This window comes from Eschrichtius robustus, chromosome 1 (assembly GCF_028021215.1).
Source record: "Eschrichtius robustus isolate mEscRob2 chromosome 1, mEscRob2.pri, whole genome shotgun sequence".
Taxonomy (NCBI): Eukaryota; Metazoa; Chordata; class Mammalia; order Artiodactyla; family Eschrichtiidae; genus Eschrichtius; species Eschrichtius robustus.
This window is the reverse complement of record NC_090824.1, coordinates 15,131,204-15,150,002: the sequence shown is the minus strand read 5'-3', so window position 1 is coordinate 15,150,002 and position 18,799 is coordinate 15,131,204. Positions and strand designations below refer to the sequence as shown.

The following is an 18,799-nucleotide window of genomic DNA, read 5'->3' as shown; positions in this document are numbered from 1 at the left end:
CATGTGACATATGTCAGCTGATCATAAGCTCTTTGGGTGGTGAACTGGTGTGACCTTGCTCCCTGGCAGCTATTAGTCCTGCTGTGACTAGGCTTCAGACAGACTCTTTACATACCATTTAAGCATTAGGCAGTGAATATGGGAAAACAGGCATCTTTTAACTAAACTATATAAACATACATGTTAATATGTATGTGTGTATAACGTCACCTTCTTTGCTACATGCTTACTCTTACAGATGTAATTTGTCTCTAATTCATATCCTCAAGGTATGAATAAATGCTGTAGTATTTATTTTAAATTGAATGTCTAATTTTTTAAATGGCTGTTCTTAGGTTAGGAATGTATCGTGAAGCAGAAAAACAATTTAAATCAGCCCTGAAGCAGCAGGAAATGGTAGATACATTTCTCTACTTGGCAAAAGTAAGTATTCTTAATTTGAGTGGAATTTGTCTTCTCAGGGTAAATGTTTAAATTCTGACGAGTACATGGGGAGAGTTACCAGTTTCTTTAGGAATATTGGACACGTTAATATGTTCAGACTTAAGTTTGTTGGTTTTTTTTTTTTCTTTTTTAATAAGGGAAAAGGTGAGAACATACGTAGAATACCCATCTCAGGAAGAATTGATTGCCGTGAAAAATAAGACAACACCTTTGAAATATTGCCCATTAGAACAGAAGAAAACGCCACAGGCTTACTACCCCCATGGGTAACAAGCCCCCGAGAGGCACTTTTCTGCAGCACACTTGTCTCCCACCTAAGCAGACTATAGAGAGCAGGGATTGTTTTTATGTAGGTCCTTCACTTTTTGGCTCTGCCATTATTACAAAAACAATATTTCCCCTTTACTGATCACCTACTCAGTGGTAAGGTATTCTATCAGGTCTGTTCCATATGCAATTTAACCCTCATAGCAACACCACAAGGCAGATTTTAACATTTCCTTTGTACTCTTAAGGAAAGGGAGACTTAAAGAGGGTAACTAAGAGTTTCAAGCTCACTTGGCTATTTGCCAGCATTCAAACCCAGGAATTTCTGATTCCAGAGCTGACTCACTGCCCTGTAGTGCCATCCACAAACCACAACAGAAGTGAAGGGCCACCTAGAATTTTCAGTATTGGAATAAAGTTACTTCTTTACCCTCACCAAGGCTACTTTAAAGAAACATTTGTTGAAGTGGTGGTTAGGACATCATTTTGCTATATCTTTAAGAATTTTTTAAATTTAAGAAGTGTGGTAAAAAAAAAAAGTGTGGTAAAGGAGGTTGAAAAGAAGATGAGATATAAAAGGAAGTGCTACCACTTTCTAAAAATGGTATTGCACTAATATGCATAAAATGGATAACTAATAAGAACCTGCTGTATAAAAAAATAAGTAAAATTAAAAAAAAATATGGTATTAACGTTTGCATACTAAAAAGAAACAAAATGGAAGGTCTGCCATATAAACTTACTGTGATAATCTTAGTATGTTTATAGTGGTTTTTCAGAAATATTTGAAACTATCTGGTTCTAAGTATCTTCTCTACATTATATGTTAAAATTCTTAAAGAGTTTTCTAAACATCACAGTAAACTTTCCTGACAGCTTGAAATTATAACTCAGGTCACAGTATTTGACTGTCATCTTAATTGATAATCACTTGCCACGTGGTTAAAAAAATGTACTTTTTAACTATTGTTAAATATGACTAGAGTCATATTTAATAGTTCTAATTTGACTTATTTTTTCATAAATTGATTTGTTTAAATCCATTGTTGCCTACATGACTATATAGAGGTACAATTTACTTATTTTCTTTAATATGTGAAGGAATTATTGCTCAGTAATAGAGGCCAAGCAGATTTTGGGAACCACATTATTTCTTAAAATTTTAGATTGTTAATTTAACAATTATTAAATATTTTATATTACTTAGTATATGGAATTATATACTTACTATATTTTAAAAAGCAGTTCAGAAGCATGTAAGGTAAAAATTGAAAAGTTTTCATCCATACCCTTCCCTCTAATCTCACACTTTAGCAGTAAACACTGCAAGCAGTTTTCTGTGTATCCATTTGGGCCTCTTCAAAGCACAATCTGAATGTTTAGGAAGAAACAGAGGATCCAAGATCATGAAGAAAAAAATGTCATAATCTTATGTTTCTATACATAAAACTATAATTCTCTTATTTTAGAAATTCCTAATAAGTATATGGTTTATCCACGCTAATGTTCCAGTTGCTAATTAAGCAGAAACTATCAAGTGCCAACCCTCTCAACTCCCTGACCCTGTACCCTACAAATCTGTTTCTCCTCTCTTTCCGAGGGTCCTTCTCCCTAACCACCATCTCCGGAGGCTCTCCCCGGCGGCTCCTTCTCAGACCTTCTTCCATGGGTTATCCCCTCGTTCTCCAGCATCTTCAAAGTCAGCCTCATAATTGGTCCTTAGCGCCAGCCTATAGATATACTTATAGGTATACTCCATCCTAAAAAGATTTTCCCTTGATCCTTTCTTTTCTAGTCCTGGCCAGTCTCTGTGACAATAGTAAGTCCACAGTAAGTGTTTGCTGAATGAATAAATGAATGAATGCTTCATATACAACATGTGGAGATAAAAGTGTAGTATCATTATTGGAAATTAATCCAACAGATTTCTGAAATTTTTTTACTGTAATATCTAGGAGATAATTTGTTACTAAGCAATAATTATAAACTTGTCATAACAAATGCTATTATTTTAAGAACCAGTACTCTTATTGAAATGTATCTTGGTTTTAGGTTTACGTCTCATTGGATCAACCTGTGACTGCTTTAAATCTTTTCAAACAAGGCTTAGATAAGTTTCCAGGAGAAGTAGCCCTACTTTGTGGAATTGCCAGGATCTATGAGGTAAGGTTCATATCATTCAAAAAGTTGATGTAAAATTGAGGTTATATGCTACTTAAGTAAGGTCATAGCCCCTTGGGGTCTTACAAAGGATAACAGTTTATAAAATTATGATTGTTGGCCTGTGATTTACCAACAGAATAAGAGATTTTAGTGTATGCATTAGTCAAACTAAGTTTTTATTATGAAGTATTTCAAACATATTGAAGAGTACAGAGAATGGTATGAGATAGGGATTTAAATGTTTCTAATTTCAAATACCTTTTAACATAGAACAGTTCAAATAAAGGCCTGCCTTTCAAATGAATAAACAAAAGGCCCCAAGAAAAATTAAAACCACAACCAAATCAGATTAGCAAGGATAAATCATTTAAAACAAGTTTCTGTACAGAACAAGCAATGAACAATAGGCAGCACAACATGTTCATTTAGAAGAAACAAGACCAAAATGAAAGTGATAAATAAAAAAGAAAGAACATAAAGGAAAAGAATGCCTCCAGAGAAAAGTATGATATACATGCAGAAATCCCTTAAGGCATATGTTGTGTAGGCTGCAACGCTAAGGAACAAACTTTAGTAATTAACCCTCAATCCATTGTCACATAAGGAGAAAATGAATACACTGGAAATCTTTGTATGGTAAACTTTATTTGAATTGTTCTATTAAAAGGTATTTGAAATGAGAAACATTACCCTAGGAAATATTATTCTTGTGGTCCTTGAACTTTACTGTGAATAGCAGTGACTTTGGGATTGTTTTGAGAGTGAGGCCCATTTTCTGCCTTCTGAATCAGGTGTCCTGGAAGGTGGGATGTAGGTTTTTGTCTGCTTAGCAAGCTCACTAGGTGATTCTGAGGTATAACAGAGTTTGAGAATCATTGCAAAATTCACTTCCTTATTTGCAGTTTTGTTTTAAATAACTAAAAATCTAATTAGAGTTAATATTCTGTGAATTGGTTCAAAAATAACCACTAATAGCTACTATAAAATCACTTAAATGATACCACGGTTGTTTATACACTTGAAGTGACATTTATATGCTTGAAGATATTATTTAAAGGACAAAAATAGAATCTGTGTTTATTCATACATATGAAAATTTATGTGCTAAAGATTGTCTATTAAACCAATTGGATTATTGGATTATTTAATAGTTTAGAAATAGAGCTGGATGAGTAATGATTTCATATACTAAAAGAACCCATTGCTACCAGGTGCCTCAAAGATTTAAAACCATGAATGTTCCAGAAGAAAATACAGATGAATTATCTGTATAAACTTGGAATGGGGAAGACCCTCCTGACCATGATACTAAGTCAGAAAGCCATAACAGAAAAAAACTGATAAATTTGAGAACGTAAAAGTTAACTTTTCTATATTGTAAAAACAAAAATACCAATAAAAGCAAACCCAAACAAAAAAAGGTAAAAATATCAAACAGGGCACATATTTGCCATACCTGGGACAGAAAAAAAGGCTACTTTTCATTTCCTCAGTTTATACATTGCTTAACAATTGCTGGGTTCCAGGTGGTTTCCAATTGATGGAGAATTACACATAGACACATACCTGTGCATACACACACTTATAAATTCTCATTTTGGTCAAGCATGTAAACACGGAAACTCGGTATTTCCTCAGAGCAGTTGTGGAGGTGAGATCACGGTGTGACCGTTGTTGTCCTTCCAGCCCACACAGTGGCTGCTGACCATCTCCACGCCAGTAAAGTCCCCCCAGAGACGAGACAACAGCCAAACCCCAGCTGCATTTCAGCTACCCCGCTGCCCTTTCATACTGGCGCCGGTTAACACACATCTGGAAGAACTCAAACAAACCATCTGTGCTTCTCCTCTGAAGGGAATGTTTATAAACACAGGGCCTCCCTGGGTTTTGAACTGAATTCAGCATCAGCACGGGCTCGTTGCATCCGGAAGGAGAAAACAGTCGGTGTCCAGGGATCCCTGAGCCACAGCTGTGTCTCCAGCTCTCCTGAGCCCAGGAGGGTGGTTTCCCACCCAAGCCCCTCATACACATAAACCAATAATAAAAGGACAAGAGACAGGATAAGAAAACTGGCAAAAGACACGAATCCACAATTCACAGAAAAAGAAATGTAAATACCTGGTGTGTTGAATGTCTAACCTCACTAATGATTAAAGAAATAAAAATTCAAACAATAATGTCATTTTTTACTTAATCAGGTTAACAAAGATGAATAAGTTCCGTGGCATTTAAGCTTGTCAAGGGTGTGGAGGAACAGATGTCACGTATGAACGTTGTTGCTGGGAGTGTACATTGGTACAAGCCATTTGGAGGCTATTTGTAATTACTTATGAGATTTTTAAACATGCATTTAAATTTATTTAACATCACGTATTTTATAAGTTTGAAAAACTGCATGTAAGGTTGTCAAAACATGTTAGTTTCAGTCTAAAATTCCTAGAGATTACATAAATTAAGTCCATGCCCATCAATCAAGTATACAAACATTCTAAGATGTTCTTTTTTTCTTTCTTATTGAAGTATGGTTGATTTACAATATTGTCTTAATTTCAGGTGAACAAAACAGAAACAGACTCACAGACATAGAAGACAGACTTAGGGTTACCAAAGGGGAGAGGGAGTGGGGGAGGGACAAATTAGGAGTATGGGATTAACAGATACAGACTACTAAAGTAATTTTATAGAACTGGAAGCCTTGAAACAATTGACCATTGAGGCTGGAGTCTTCTTTGAATTGGACATTACCACCTGTTGCAGACTGAGTTGTGTCCCCTCCCCCCACCTCCCAATTCATATGTTGAAGCCCTAACCCCCAATGTGAGGGTATTTAGAGATAGGGCCTTTGGGAGATAATTAGGATTAGATGAGCTCATGAGGATAGGGCCCTCGTGGTGGGATTAGTGCCCTTATAAGATGAGACACCAGAAAGCACTTGAACCCTCTCTCTGTCTCTGTTTCTCTCTCTCTCATGCGAGGACACCGTGAGAAGGTGCAAGCCAGGAAGAGAGTCCTCACTAGAACTCGACCATGCTGACGCCATGATCTTGGACTTCTAGCCTCTAGAACTGTGAGAAAATAAATTTCTATTGTTTAAGCCGCTCAGTCTATGGTATTTTGTTATGGCAGCCCGAGCAGACTAATAACACCAAGTTTGGCAGCTGTAACACTGAATGAAGCCTTGTACTGTGGGTTGCTGTTGCCCTGGAAACCAGATAAGTCATGTTCAGGGGGCCCCATGGTTCATGGGGCCATTAAGGCTCACTGGTCAGGTCACATCCTGAATGTGAAGATTATTCTTTGGAAGGAGAAAGTCTTAGTCTGCTCGGGCTACTATAACAAAACACCATAACCTGGGTGACTTAAACAACGGAAATTTATTTCTCACAGCTCTGGAGGCTAGGAAGTCCAAGATCAAGGTGCTGGCCATTTCAGTTCCTAGTGAGGGATCCTCCTGGTCTTCTGGATACCTTCTTGCTCTATCCTTACATGGTGGAGAGAGAGATCATCTCTTAGGTGTCTCTTCTTTAAGGGCACTAATCCCAATTATGAGGGCTCCACACTCATGTCTTAATTACTTCCCAAAGGTTCCACCTCTAAATACTATCACATTGGGGATTAGGGCTTCAATATGAATTTTGGGAGGACACAAACAGCCCATGTCAGGGAAGGACTTATTGTATGTATAGGGGTGGGGATTACAGGGTGGTGAGTTAAGATGCTCGTTTGTTGTTTCCTAATTTTAGTTTTATGAGGCTTTTGTTTTACCAAAAAATAGAAAATACACTTCTATTGAAATTATTTTTTATACTTTTCAATGGGTTCTTATGTTCTTAAAATATTAAGAATGTGGAATAGTTGTGTATAAAAGCAGTGTAGAATTCAGGAGAAAATTAACTCAGAGTTAACTAACAAATGTATCAACATCCCTGTGTTTTGAAAAGTTTAGTTATTTTTCAGCTATAAGCAATGAATGCAAAAGCCTCTTCTCTTTAGGAACCAAATCCTGGAAGCACTTTGAATAAGAATTTCAAACATAAAGCGTGTGAAAAAATATATATAAAGCATGAGTTTGGATCAACCTGTGGATGTTTTATCAGGGTTTTATGGGACTAATAAATAACACTCCAGTTTCTCCAATTTGAGAACCAACTGAAAAATAGATACAAGATTCACACAAATGGAGGATAAACCATTAATTTTATTTTTGATAAAAGCAGAATTGGAGCATGTGGCTCTAGATTATGACCAAAAGGACTTAATATTGTTCTACCTCTGAGTTACACAGACTAATCCATCCTGTCACAGACATGAGCGTACCTTACCCAGGAGAGCCTGCTGCACACAGCAGGGCAGAGCATGTGGGCATCTTGTAGGACAGTTGACTTCTAAAGAGACCCAGAAGGGGCTGAGACAGCCATACTCATTTGCCTCATGGGAATGAGGGAATAGGAGTGGGAAGAAAGGCCCCCAAATCATTCTAATTATCAACATTTCTCAAAGTGTGGTTCAGAGATTCCTGGGGAAGTCCTTTCTAGGAGTCTATAGGGTCAAAACCATTTTCATAATACTAGTAGTATTGATGAAATTGGTGATAAATTTAATAGATGTAATTTTTTAATTGAGATATAGTTGATATACAAGACTGTATAAGTTAAAGGTGTACAACATAATGATTCACAATTTTTAAATGTTATACTCCATTTATGGTTATAAAATATTGGCTATATTTCCTGTGTTGTACAATATGTTCTTGTAGCTTATTCTATACATAATAGTTTGTGTCTCTTAATACCCTGTCCCTGTCTTGCCCATCCTTCCTTCCCTCTCCCCACTGGTAACCACTAGTTTGTTCTCTATATCTGTGTCTGTTTCTTTTTTGTTATATTCACTAGTTTGTTGTAATTTTTAGATTACATATATAAGTGACTTCATATAGTATTTGTCTTTCTCTGACTTATTTCATTATGCATAATACACTCCAAGTCCGTTCATGTTGTTGCAAATGGCAAAATTTCACTCTTTTTTATGGCTGAGTAGTATTCTATTGTGTGTGTGTGTGTGTGTGTGTGTGTGTGTGTATATATATATATATATATATATATATATAAAATCACATCTTCTTTATCCATGCATCCGTTGATGGACATTTAGGTTATTTCCATATTTTAGCAATTGTATGAACTTTGGGGTGCATGAATCTTTTCGAATTAGTGTTTTTGTTTTTGTTTTTTTCAGATATATACTCAGGAGTGGAATTGCTGGGTCATATGGTAGTTGTATTTTTAGTTTTTTGAGAAACCACCATACTGTCTTCCACTGTGGCTGCACCAATTTGCATTCTGACCAACAGTGTATGAGGGTTCCCTTTTCTCCACATCCTTGCCAGCATTTGTTAGTTATGGTCTTTTTGATGATAGCCATTCTGACAGGTGTAAGGTGATATCTCATTGTGGTTTTAATTTGCATTTCTTTGATGATTAATGATATTGAGCATCTTTTCATGTGTCTGTTGGCCATCTGAATGTCCTCTTTGGAAAAATATCAATTCAGGTCTTCTGCCCATTTTTTAATTAGGTTGTTTATTTTTTGATGTTGAATTGTATGAGCTGTTTATATATTTTGGATACTAACCACTTATCAGTCATATGATTTGCATATATTTTCTCCCATTCATTAGGTTGTCTTTTCATTATGTCAGTGGTTTCCTTTGCTGTGCAAAAGCTTTTAAGTCTATTTAGGTCCCATTTGCTTATTTTTCCTTTTATTTCCTTTGCTTTAGGACAGCGGCCCCCAACCTTTTTGGCACCAGGGACCAGTTTCGTGGAAGATAATTTTTCCACAGACCGGGGCGGGGGGATGGTTCAGGTGGTAATGCGAGTGATGGGGAGCAATGGGGAGCTGCAGATGAAGCTTTGCTCACTCGCCCACTGCTCACCTCCTGCTATGTGGACCGGTTCCTAACAGGCCACGGACCGATACTGGTCCATGGCCTGGGGATTGCGGAACCCTGCTTTAGGAGACAGCTCCAAAAAAATATTGCTACGATATATGTCAAAGAGTGTTCTGCCTATGTTTTCTCCTAGGAGTTTTATGGCTTCTGGTGTTACATTTAGGTCTTTAATCCATTTTGAGTTTATTTTTGAATATGGTGTGAGAAAATGTTCTAATTTCATTCTTTTACATGTGACTGTCCAGTTTTCTCAGCACCACTTATTGAAGAGACTGTCTTTTCTTCATTGTATATTCTTGCCTCCTTTGTGGTAGATTAATTGACCATAAGTACCTGGTTTTATTTCTGGGCTCTCTATTCTGTTCCGTTGATCTATATGTCTGTCTGGTTTTGTGCCAGCACCATACTGGTTTTGTTTGTTTGTTGTTGTTTTTTTGGCCACACCGTGCAGCTTGCGGGATTTCCCTGACCAGGGATCCAGGGATTGAACCCGGGCCACCACAGTGAAAGCCCAGAATCCCAATCACTAGGCCACCAGGGAAGTCCACCATACTGTTTTGATTACTGTAGCTTTGTAGTATAGTCTGAAGTATGATTCCTCCAGCTCTGTTCTTCTTTCTTAAGATTGTTTTGGCTATTCAGGGTCTTCTGTGTCTCCATACAGATTTTAAAATTATTTGTTCTAGTCCTGTGAAAAATGCCATTGCTATTTTGATAAGGATTGCAACAAACCTGTAGATTGCCTTGGGTAGTATAGTCATTTTAACAATATTGATTTTTCCTAATCCAAGAACATAGTATATCTTTCCATCTGTTTGTGTCGTCTTCAATTTCTTTCATTAGTGTCTTATAGTTTTCCAAGTATAGATCTTTTACCTCCTTTGGTAGGTTTATTCCTAATATTTTATTCTTTTTGTTGCAATGGTAAATGGGATGTTTCTTTAATTTCTCTTTCTGATAGTTTGTTGTTAGTGTATAGAAATACAACAGATTTCTATGTATTAATTTTGTATTCTGTAATGTTACTGAATTCATTGATGAGCTCTAGTAGTTTTCTGGTGGTGTCTTTAGGAATTCCTATGTATAGTCTCATGTCATCTGCAAACAGTGACAGTTTTACTTCTTCCTTTCCAATTTGGATTCCTTTTATTTCTTTTTCTTGTCTGGTTGCTGTGGCTAGGACTTCCAACTCTATGTTGAATAAAAGTGGTGAGAGTGGGCATCCTTGTCTTGTTCCTGATCTTAGAGGAAATGCAGAAATCTTCAACAAAATATTAACAAACCAAATCCAACAATACATTAAAAGGATCACACCATCATCAAGTGGGATTTATCCCAGGGATGCAAGGATTTTTCAATATTTGCAAATCAATCAATGTGATACACCACATTAACAGATTGAATACTAAAAACCATATGATCATCTCAATAGATGCAGAAAAAACTTTTGAGAAAATTCAGCATCCATTTATGATAAAAACTCTCAAGAAAATGGGTATAGAGGAACATACCTCAACATAATAAAGTCCATGTATGACAGACCCACATCTAACATCATACTCAGTGGTGAAAAACTGAAAGAACTTCCTCTTAGATAGTTGTTCATTTGTTTGTCTTCCTACCAGATGTAACCTCCTTGAGGACAGTACAGCCGTCTTTCTGTATCCAGGGGTGATTGGTTCCAGGACCCCTTGGTTGCCAAAATCCATGGATGCTCAAGGCCCTTATATAAAATGGCATAGGATTTGCATATAACCTACCCACATCCATCTGTATACTTTAAATCATCTCTAGATTGCTTATAATTCCTAATACAATGTAAATGCTATATAAATAGCTATAAATACAATGTAAGTGCTGTATAAATACTTGCTAGTGCAGCAAATTCAAGTTTTGCTTTTTGGAAGTTTCTGGAATTTTTTTCTGAATATTTTTGATCTGCGGCTTGTTGAAATCATGGTTACGGAACCTGCAGATACAGAGGGCTGACTGTAATTTTATCTTACTGTTCACATTGTGTCCCCAGGGCCTAGAACAGAGTCTGGCATATGGTAGGCTCTTAATAAATATTTAATTGAATAAAATCATGTAAACCAGTCAGAATAAAAATAATTTCTTGTCCAATATTAATACAGTATTGCTCTTCTGTCTTGATGGAGAATAGGAAATGAACAATATTTCATCAGCCACTGAATACTACAAAGAGGTTTTAAAACAGGACAATACTCATGTGGAAGCCATTGCATGCATTGGAAGCAACCACTTTTACTCTGATCAACCAGAAGTAGCTCTCCGGTTTTACAGGTGCACTTCACATTCAATTTGTAGAACTGCTTTCCTATGAAATAGTGATGCAACAGTAATAAAGATGGGATGAAAATGTAGAGAAATAATGTGTAGGCCATGTCTATATGAGACTAAAAATTCAAGCACCCAGATGTTTTATGAATATTAAAGCTATATCTAATAATTTGGAAATGCACAAGTATTTGGCATCTTGCAGAAACACACCTGGATAATTGCCTGAGTTTTTAATACCTTGTCATTGTATAAATTGGCCGTTTTGTTATCCGCCAATAACAGGTTAACAGTTCCTAGAAGCACTTCCACATCACTGCCTCCGTTAATACCACTGTACATAATATCAAGACCCTGAAGGTAAAATAGTAATGTGATTTGCAAAGAGCAGTGGGCCCCAGGCTCTAATCCTGATGAGGACCTTAAACAGGATTCTGGTTTTGTGAAGTATTGTCAACTCTTGTCCAAATAGTTTTTCAAAATCTAAACAAGTTATTCTCACTGGTTCTTTGAACACGTACTTATTTTATCCTATAGATGGTTCCTGAAATTAACTTTTAAATTATGATTTCCTCTTTAGCCCCTGGGTAGTATACAAGGAGATAACTGGCAGCTGACAAGAGTTCTTTCCAAATGTATGCTGAAGCATAAAACAATAATATGAATGTAGCCTGTGCACATACAGCTGACTCCACTCGCCTACCCCCACAGTGGCTGATGGGTTCCTCGGGGCAGCTGGGGTGATTTTCATATGCTTATTTGAACTTTCATCCTTTGGGGATTAATGACACATAGGAGCAAAATGGGGTTCTTGAGCTGCAGCGTGAAAGCTAAGTGGATAACATGGGGATCCCCTGACAGTCTTGTCTTCCTGAGGAGAAGCTCATCGGAGGTTGTTAGATGCAGCCAAACCACACAATACAAATAACCAGAAACAGCATCCAACTCAGCTGAAAACTTGGCGGTAAATGCTAAACACAGGCCTCAAATTTGAATAGAAGCTCTTAGAAATTTACCTACAAGCACCAAAGCTGTGTGAGGCAAAAATGTGTGGGTTTTACTTCATGTGACTATTTATTGATTATTTTGATTCTCTAACAAAGCTTTTGGGGAAAAAAAAAGGTATGTAAGTTATTTCTGACCTTGCCTCTGGATGCATTTCCTATGACTAGTACCATTACAAAAGACATGCTTTTGTATGTGCTCTAAAATATTTTTCATTTGCTATAATACTTTATGTTCTTTGGACGGTATTAAAAATTATAAAGTCAATTCATTTCTAACTTTGTAAAAAATATGTCTTAATATTTATAAAGTTGGTCTGACACCAAAATACGTGTGCTCTTTTTCCAAAAGGCGACTCCTGCAGATGGGTGTTTATAACTGCCAGCTTTTTAACAACCTGGGGCTCTGTTGCTTCTATGCCCAGCAGTATGATATGACTCTGACCTCATTTGAACGTGCCCTTTCTCTGGCTGAAAATGAAGAAGAGGTAGCTGACGTCTGGTACAACTTGGGACATGTAGCTGTGGTATGTTGTTTCTGTAATAGAGAAGGTAGCAACATGTTAGTTTGAAGAAGTTTTCAGATATTGGAAATCCAGGTTTGGGTACAGTCTTTGTAGCAATTTGGAGATTGCTAGGAGTCACCACAGCTCATTTTATCTTCTCAGGTTAAATCCTCTTATGTACAATTCACACTTGACTCCTGTGTTGGTACTTGTTGTTTTTTCTGTGGTGGCCGAAAAGATTTGTATGAGGAAAGGAGGACGTAGATGGCAGGAGGAAGTGAATGGATTTGTGTGTACGAGTTTGTGCTTTTCCTATGTAGGGAATAGGAGATACGAATCTGGCCCATCAGTGCTTCAGGCTGGCTCTGGTCAACAACAATAACCACGCAGAGGCCTACAACAACCTGGCCGTGCTGGAGATGCGGAAGGGCCATGTCGAACAGGTCAGCGAACTACTGGGTTACTGCGGACAGTCTTCTTTCTTCAAAGAAAAGCTGTCCCGTGCAGCTCTCTTTACGTTATAATTTTAAAATGAGCTCTGGAGTCTGACCGGCCTGGGTTTGATCCCAGCTCTGTCACGTATTAGTATTGTGACCTTGGACAGGTTACTTAACCTTTCAGTATCCAAAATAGAACACTTGATTTTATTAGGACAAATCTGCACCTCCCCAGGCTTCCCTGTCTTCGTGAACTGTTCCACCACTCACACCCCCGCCATCCGCCATCCAGCTGCTCAAGCCAAAATCCTAGGACCCACCCTCGAAACCTGTCTTTTCTGAGTGCCTTCCCTGCTACCCTTTGCCTCCGTCATGTCCAGTGAGGCCTGTCAGTTCTACCCCCATCTCTTCAGTTCTCCCCTCCCGGCCCCCTTCTCCAAGCTGCTCTCATCTCCTGCCTGGGTGACTACAAGGGTCTCCTAGCTATTGCTTTTGTTTCCACTTCCATCAGCAAGTAGGCGCACCCTATAATACATCTCCCTCAGAACAGCCCAGAGCAGGGGTCCCCAACCCCTGGGCTGAAGCCTGTTAGGAACCTGGCGGCACAGCAGGAGGTGAGCGGCGGGCGAGTGAGCGAAGCTTCATCTGCTGCCCCACATCGCTCCCCATCGCTCGCATTGCCGCCTGAACCACCCCCCCTCCCCCACCCCCGCCCGTGGAAAACCTGTCTTCCACAAAACCGGTCCCTGGTGCCAAAGAGGTTGGGGACCGCTGGCCTAGAGGATATTTTTAAAAAACAAGATTATTTGATTACTACGTTGCTTAGCATCCTCCAAAGGCTTCTCCTTGCACTTGGAATAAAATTTGAACTTCAAACCTTAGCCTACGGGGCCCCACCTAATCTAGCCTCTGGGTCCCGCCAGACTGTATCTTTTGCCACTACTCCTTCCCTACTGACTTCCAGACACATTAGCTGCTTGCTGCTGGGCAGTGCCTGTTCTTACTGTAGTGCCTTTGGAAAATACTTTCAGATCCTGAAATGACTTTTCTTTTTATCATTCAGGTCTTAGCTTAATTACCGCCTTTTTAGAAAGACTTGCTTGAACATCAGTCTAAAGGAGCCCTCAGGTGCTATCACATCTCCTACTATTTTTTTCTTCACAATACTTATCATTTTATCAGATATTTTCATCTTTATGTGTAGAATGTAGAATGCTAGCTGCATGAAAGCAGGGACCTTCTCTGTCTTCTAACTGCTATATTTTCAGTATCGAAAACATTGCCTGACACTCGGTAGGTGCTTAGTACTGGTGGAATGAGTGGGTGATAAATAAAATAGGGTAATAACAGTACTGACCCGAAGGTGTCCTTGTGAAGATGAGCAGATTGTGCATGCAAAGCCCTTGGCATAGTAAAAGCACATGATAGATGCTTAATAAATTGTATTATTATTACTGTTATTATTTACATAACAAGAAGTTTAAAATGCTGAGTACACTCATACAATATTAATGGCAATCAACATCGATAGATATTACATTCTCTGTTTTACAGATGAAGAAACAGACTAGAGGAGGGTAAGTAACTACCCAAGGTCACAGACGCAGTGAGCAGCACACCAGGATGTTAACCTCTAGCCTGGTCTCCTAAGCACGTTGATAATAAAACAAGCAAAGAAACGTCACTGGATGCTGCCTTTGTTTCACAAAATTTTCCCAAAGTAAATAAGATGGATTTGTACTTTTTAAACAAAAACTAACTACTCTAAAATGCGAACTTGTTCTGTCATAGAACTTTGCCTGTGTCCATTTGAAGCAAGTGTTTTTTATGATTTTCTCTGTTTCCATGTTGGTGATTTTCTTTCCCTCCTACTTACTGTAGTTCCTCCAGCATACAATTGATTTGAAATGTTTTGGTGAAAGGTTTCATTATTATTAAAAATTATAGCTCAATTTAAAAAAAATAGCAAATCATAAAACAAAAAAATTAATATCCACCATCCTATTTAAACTATTATTTATTTTCCATTAAAAAAAGATATAAGAATTTGTCCTCAGGGTCATACATAGAAGTTTGGCTACAAGTTGAAAAGCTGTTTGGCAGCTTGGAATGCTGAGTTTGTGATCTTAACAATGAGTGTATGGGCATTTCATGTCTCTCAGTGGTCTCTGCAATGTGTGATCCTTTGAGTCTAGAGGGGACAAAAAATGATGTGAATTTTGTCTTTTGAGTACTTTAGAGAACAGAAAGCTTGTCATTTTCAGTCGCCTTCAGTTGTCATTTTCAGGTCAGCAGTATAATAAATGCTTGCTCAGTGTCATCCAGCACAGAAATTGGGGATTTGAATTTACAATGGTTTTTTGGTGGTTTTTGTTGTTGCATTAGAGAACAGATAATTAGAAGCCTACTAAATCAATCAGCATCAACAAAAACTAGATTAATAAGACTTTTTAGCATTGAGAGGATTATTTTCCAGTTGTACATCATACTGAAATATAAACTTTGTAAGAACAGTGTTTCTCACATAACTTTTTGATTCCATCATTTTCTCCGTATTTTGAAGCATTTTATTATTAATATAATTTTGTCAAGATAAAGGGAGTTCATGGTTATCAGTAAGTTGTATTTCATGAGGAATTCATCTTATTTATTACAGGGTTATGTTTATTAAAGTCCTATCCTGGGTAAAGTATTCTTTTACCAAAAAAAAAAAAAAATCACAAATACAGTGCTAATATATGCTCATATAGCTTTGGTTTCTCTTTTCTTTTTCTTTCTTTTTTTTTTTAACACAGGCAAGAGCACTGTTACAAACTGCTTCATCTTTAGCACCCCACATGTATGAGCCGCATTTTAATTTTGCAACAGTTTCTGATAAGGTATTCTCTTTCTTTGTCAATTTATCATCTGACCTGTTTGTTTTTCTTTCTTGCTTTTAAAAAATGTACAGTTAAATAAGGACATTCTACCCATAACTTCCTGAGAGAAATTATTTTTTTCAACACTTAATTATTATGTACACATATGTCTTCACTTCGAGGGACAGTTTAATACACTTTAAGTATATTTATCACTGAATATTAGCTAAACTTAACACCATTATAGATTGCAGAAGAATTATTTTATGTTTTCAAATATTACATTTAATCATTGAAAAACTATTCATTAACTCCTGGTGTGGGAAGGATTTAGTAATTAGCGTTTGCAGCAAGGAAATCCTGTATATTATTTGTAGGTCATATTGCCATCAAGTCTGGCATGATGCTGTAAAATTAGGGATATTAGTGAAAGCTGTTTTAGCTATGAACAATATGGGAAAAATGCAACCGTTGATACTGTGTTACAAGTCAATTAACGTCCAAGAGCTAAAAGCTAATCGTGTGCCATTTTAACAATAAGAGGAAACAAACAAAAGTCATCTAATAACTTTTACTTGGAAACCTTACTTTAACATGGAAGGTGGGTTTTGAGGATAAGGAAATGGCTAAAAATGTTTGCTGATGTAAAGACTCTTTCTTTATAGACCAAAAGACATTATAAAAATCATTTTTCATAGCATGAATGTGAGGTCATTTGCACTTTCATTTCTGTTTTGAAAATAAAATAAGCTGTTATTCATAAGTTGTCATTTTTGAGTGCTTGTTAAGTGCTGGCCACTGTTCCAGGTGCTCTCTGAACCGCTAATTCTCTCAACAACCCTGCGATGTAGGTAACACTTACCTCCCCTACTCATTTTTTCATACAACTGATGTTTCATTTGTTGAGCCTCTGCTACTTACCAGGCACTGTTGTCCGCACAGAGGATGTTAGCAATGAGTAAAACAGAAACCTCTACCTCATGCAGCTTATATTCTAACGGAACCCAAGGCTTCTGGAACTTAAAAGACTTCCCTGGAGTCCCATGCAGAATTCATGCCCAGCTCCCAAGGATTCCCACATGTTTTCCACTGCACTGTGCTGCCACTTAGTTAAACCACAGAGAAGCCTGGATTACTCTCTTTCAGGACTATTGTTACATTTTAATAATATATAATGCAAATGAAATGTTTCTTTAAGCCAAAGGCTACACTTCCCTAAGAGAAAATTGCATGTTGAAAAGAAATGCTATGATTTTAAAAAGGAAACTTATGTTTTTAATTCATATGCATGTTACCAGAAAACTACCAGAAGTGAATGATCTAGATTTTTTTTGGTTTTTTTGGTGTGTACACACTAAAAAGCTTTCTCTTTTTAGAAATGTATACATGAATCAAGATACATTCAGACGGATTCAGTTACTGTGCGTGTTTTTCTTGGGGACTGGACTTTAACACAAAGTTTATTGAAAATCAGATATGTCCTTTATAAACTTTCAAAACCAGGTTATCTGCCCAACATTACTGTGTTAGCAACCATTTAAAAGCTCCCAGAGCATGTTATTGTATCTTAAATACAATAGTTTTTACTTGAATTTTCTGTCTAAAAGATAATACCCTAATCAAAATATGTCATTGTCTGTGGTACATTACAAATAGTTTTCTTACAGAGCCGGCTGTTTTAGCATGCAGACATCAATTTATTTTTATGATAACTATCAGTGACAGGAAAAGAAAACACAGGTTTATGAATTCATAACTAGACAACTGTAACAGAGCAGAAATTATTTATGGAATTGGTTATTTTACTTTTCTCATATTTTTTCAAGATTGAATTGTAATCTAGGTGAAAAAAATTTTAAATCAAAGTAGCACAATCAAGCAATTCACAATCAAGCACAATCTACATTGTGCAGATACTATGTCTTTTTTTTTTTTTTTTTTTTTTCTGGTTCTCATTCTGTGGTCTTATTCTGGTCTGGTCTTTCTTACAGATGGGAGATCTACAGAGGAGCTACATTGCTGCTCAAAAGTCTGAAGCAGCATTTCCAGATCACGTGGACACTCAACACTTAATTAAGCAGTTAAAGCAGCATTTTGCTATGCTCTGATTTTTCCTCAGACTAAAGATATTCTTAGGGAGGCACATTATGCAAGGGAAAAAGTAGTGTATATATATGTGTAGTACACACCTGTGCTTGATATTAGTGAAGGTGACATAAGGGAATTTAAACTAGAACGTTTAAAACTTTATAATAATAACTTTATAAGATAATGTTATAAAAGACAGGATTTAAGCATTTGTAAGCAGATTATGAAACCTCCCACATTATATGGTAGATGTTTGTTTATAATGTTTACAAAACATTTTCATGAATTTCCTCAAATTTTTATAAATGCACATTTTTAATGTCCTGGCCATTAGCTATCATGTAGCTTAAGAGGTCTGAAATCTGCCTTTAAAATTGCACTTTTATGACTAAAAGTGTATATACTTATCCTTGGGTAGAGACTTTAGAGATTAAAAATTGTACTTAAAGCTATTTTTTATAAAATGCTTTGTGAGACACTCTACTTTTTCTTATGTATTATGCTTTAAAATAAATGTGTATAAAACACCATCATTCTGTTATTTTTCAGGAGTTTTTATTTCAGTCATCTCAGATGAAAAAAGTTTTCCAGAAGTCCAGGAGTCTTAGAAATCAAGTCGTTATTCTAATTTTATTTGAAATGATGTACGATCAATTTTGCTTTTTCCTGAGAAGCTATTTATGGGCTATCATGTTGTCAGTATAAGAATATCAGGATTAGAAATGGAGTTATAGGCCAGAAGTCCCACTGTGGTCAGCCCTGAGAAGGTTAGGCTGGACCCCAA

General features: G+C 36.9%; 1 protein-coding gene across 1 annotated transcript in view; it reads left to right on the top strand.

Annotated features, from left to right (window-relative positions):
- Positions 1-18,478, top strand: part of TTC8 (tetratricopeptide repeat domain 8) — a 47,965-nt gene extending 29,487 nt beyond the window's left edge. Inside the window, exons 8-14 of the mRNA XM_068556346.1 lie at positions 336-423; positions 2,764-2,874; positions 10,989-11,128; positions 12,479-12,653; positions 12,953-13,075; positions 15,865-15,948; positions 17,919-18,478. Of these exons, the coding sequence (XP_068412447.1) occupies positions 336-423; positions 2,764-2,874; positions 10,989-11,128; positions 12,479-12,653; positions 12,953-13,075; positions 15,865-15,948; positions 17,919-18,035 (838 nt within the window). The 3' untranslated portion in view covers positions 18,036-18,478. The remainder of the gene's footprint in view (positions 1-335; positions 424-2,763; positions 2,875-10,988; positions 11,129-12,478; positions 12,654-12,952; positions 13,076-15,864; positions 15,949-17,918) is intronic.
- Positions 18,479-18,799: the final 321 nt, after the last annotated feature.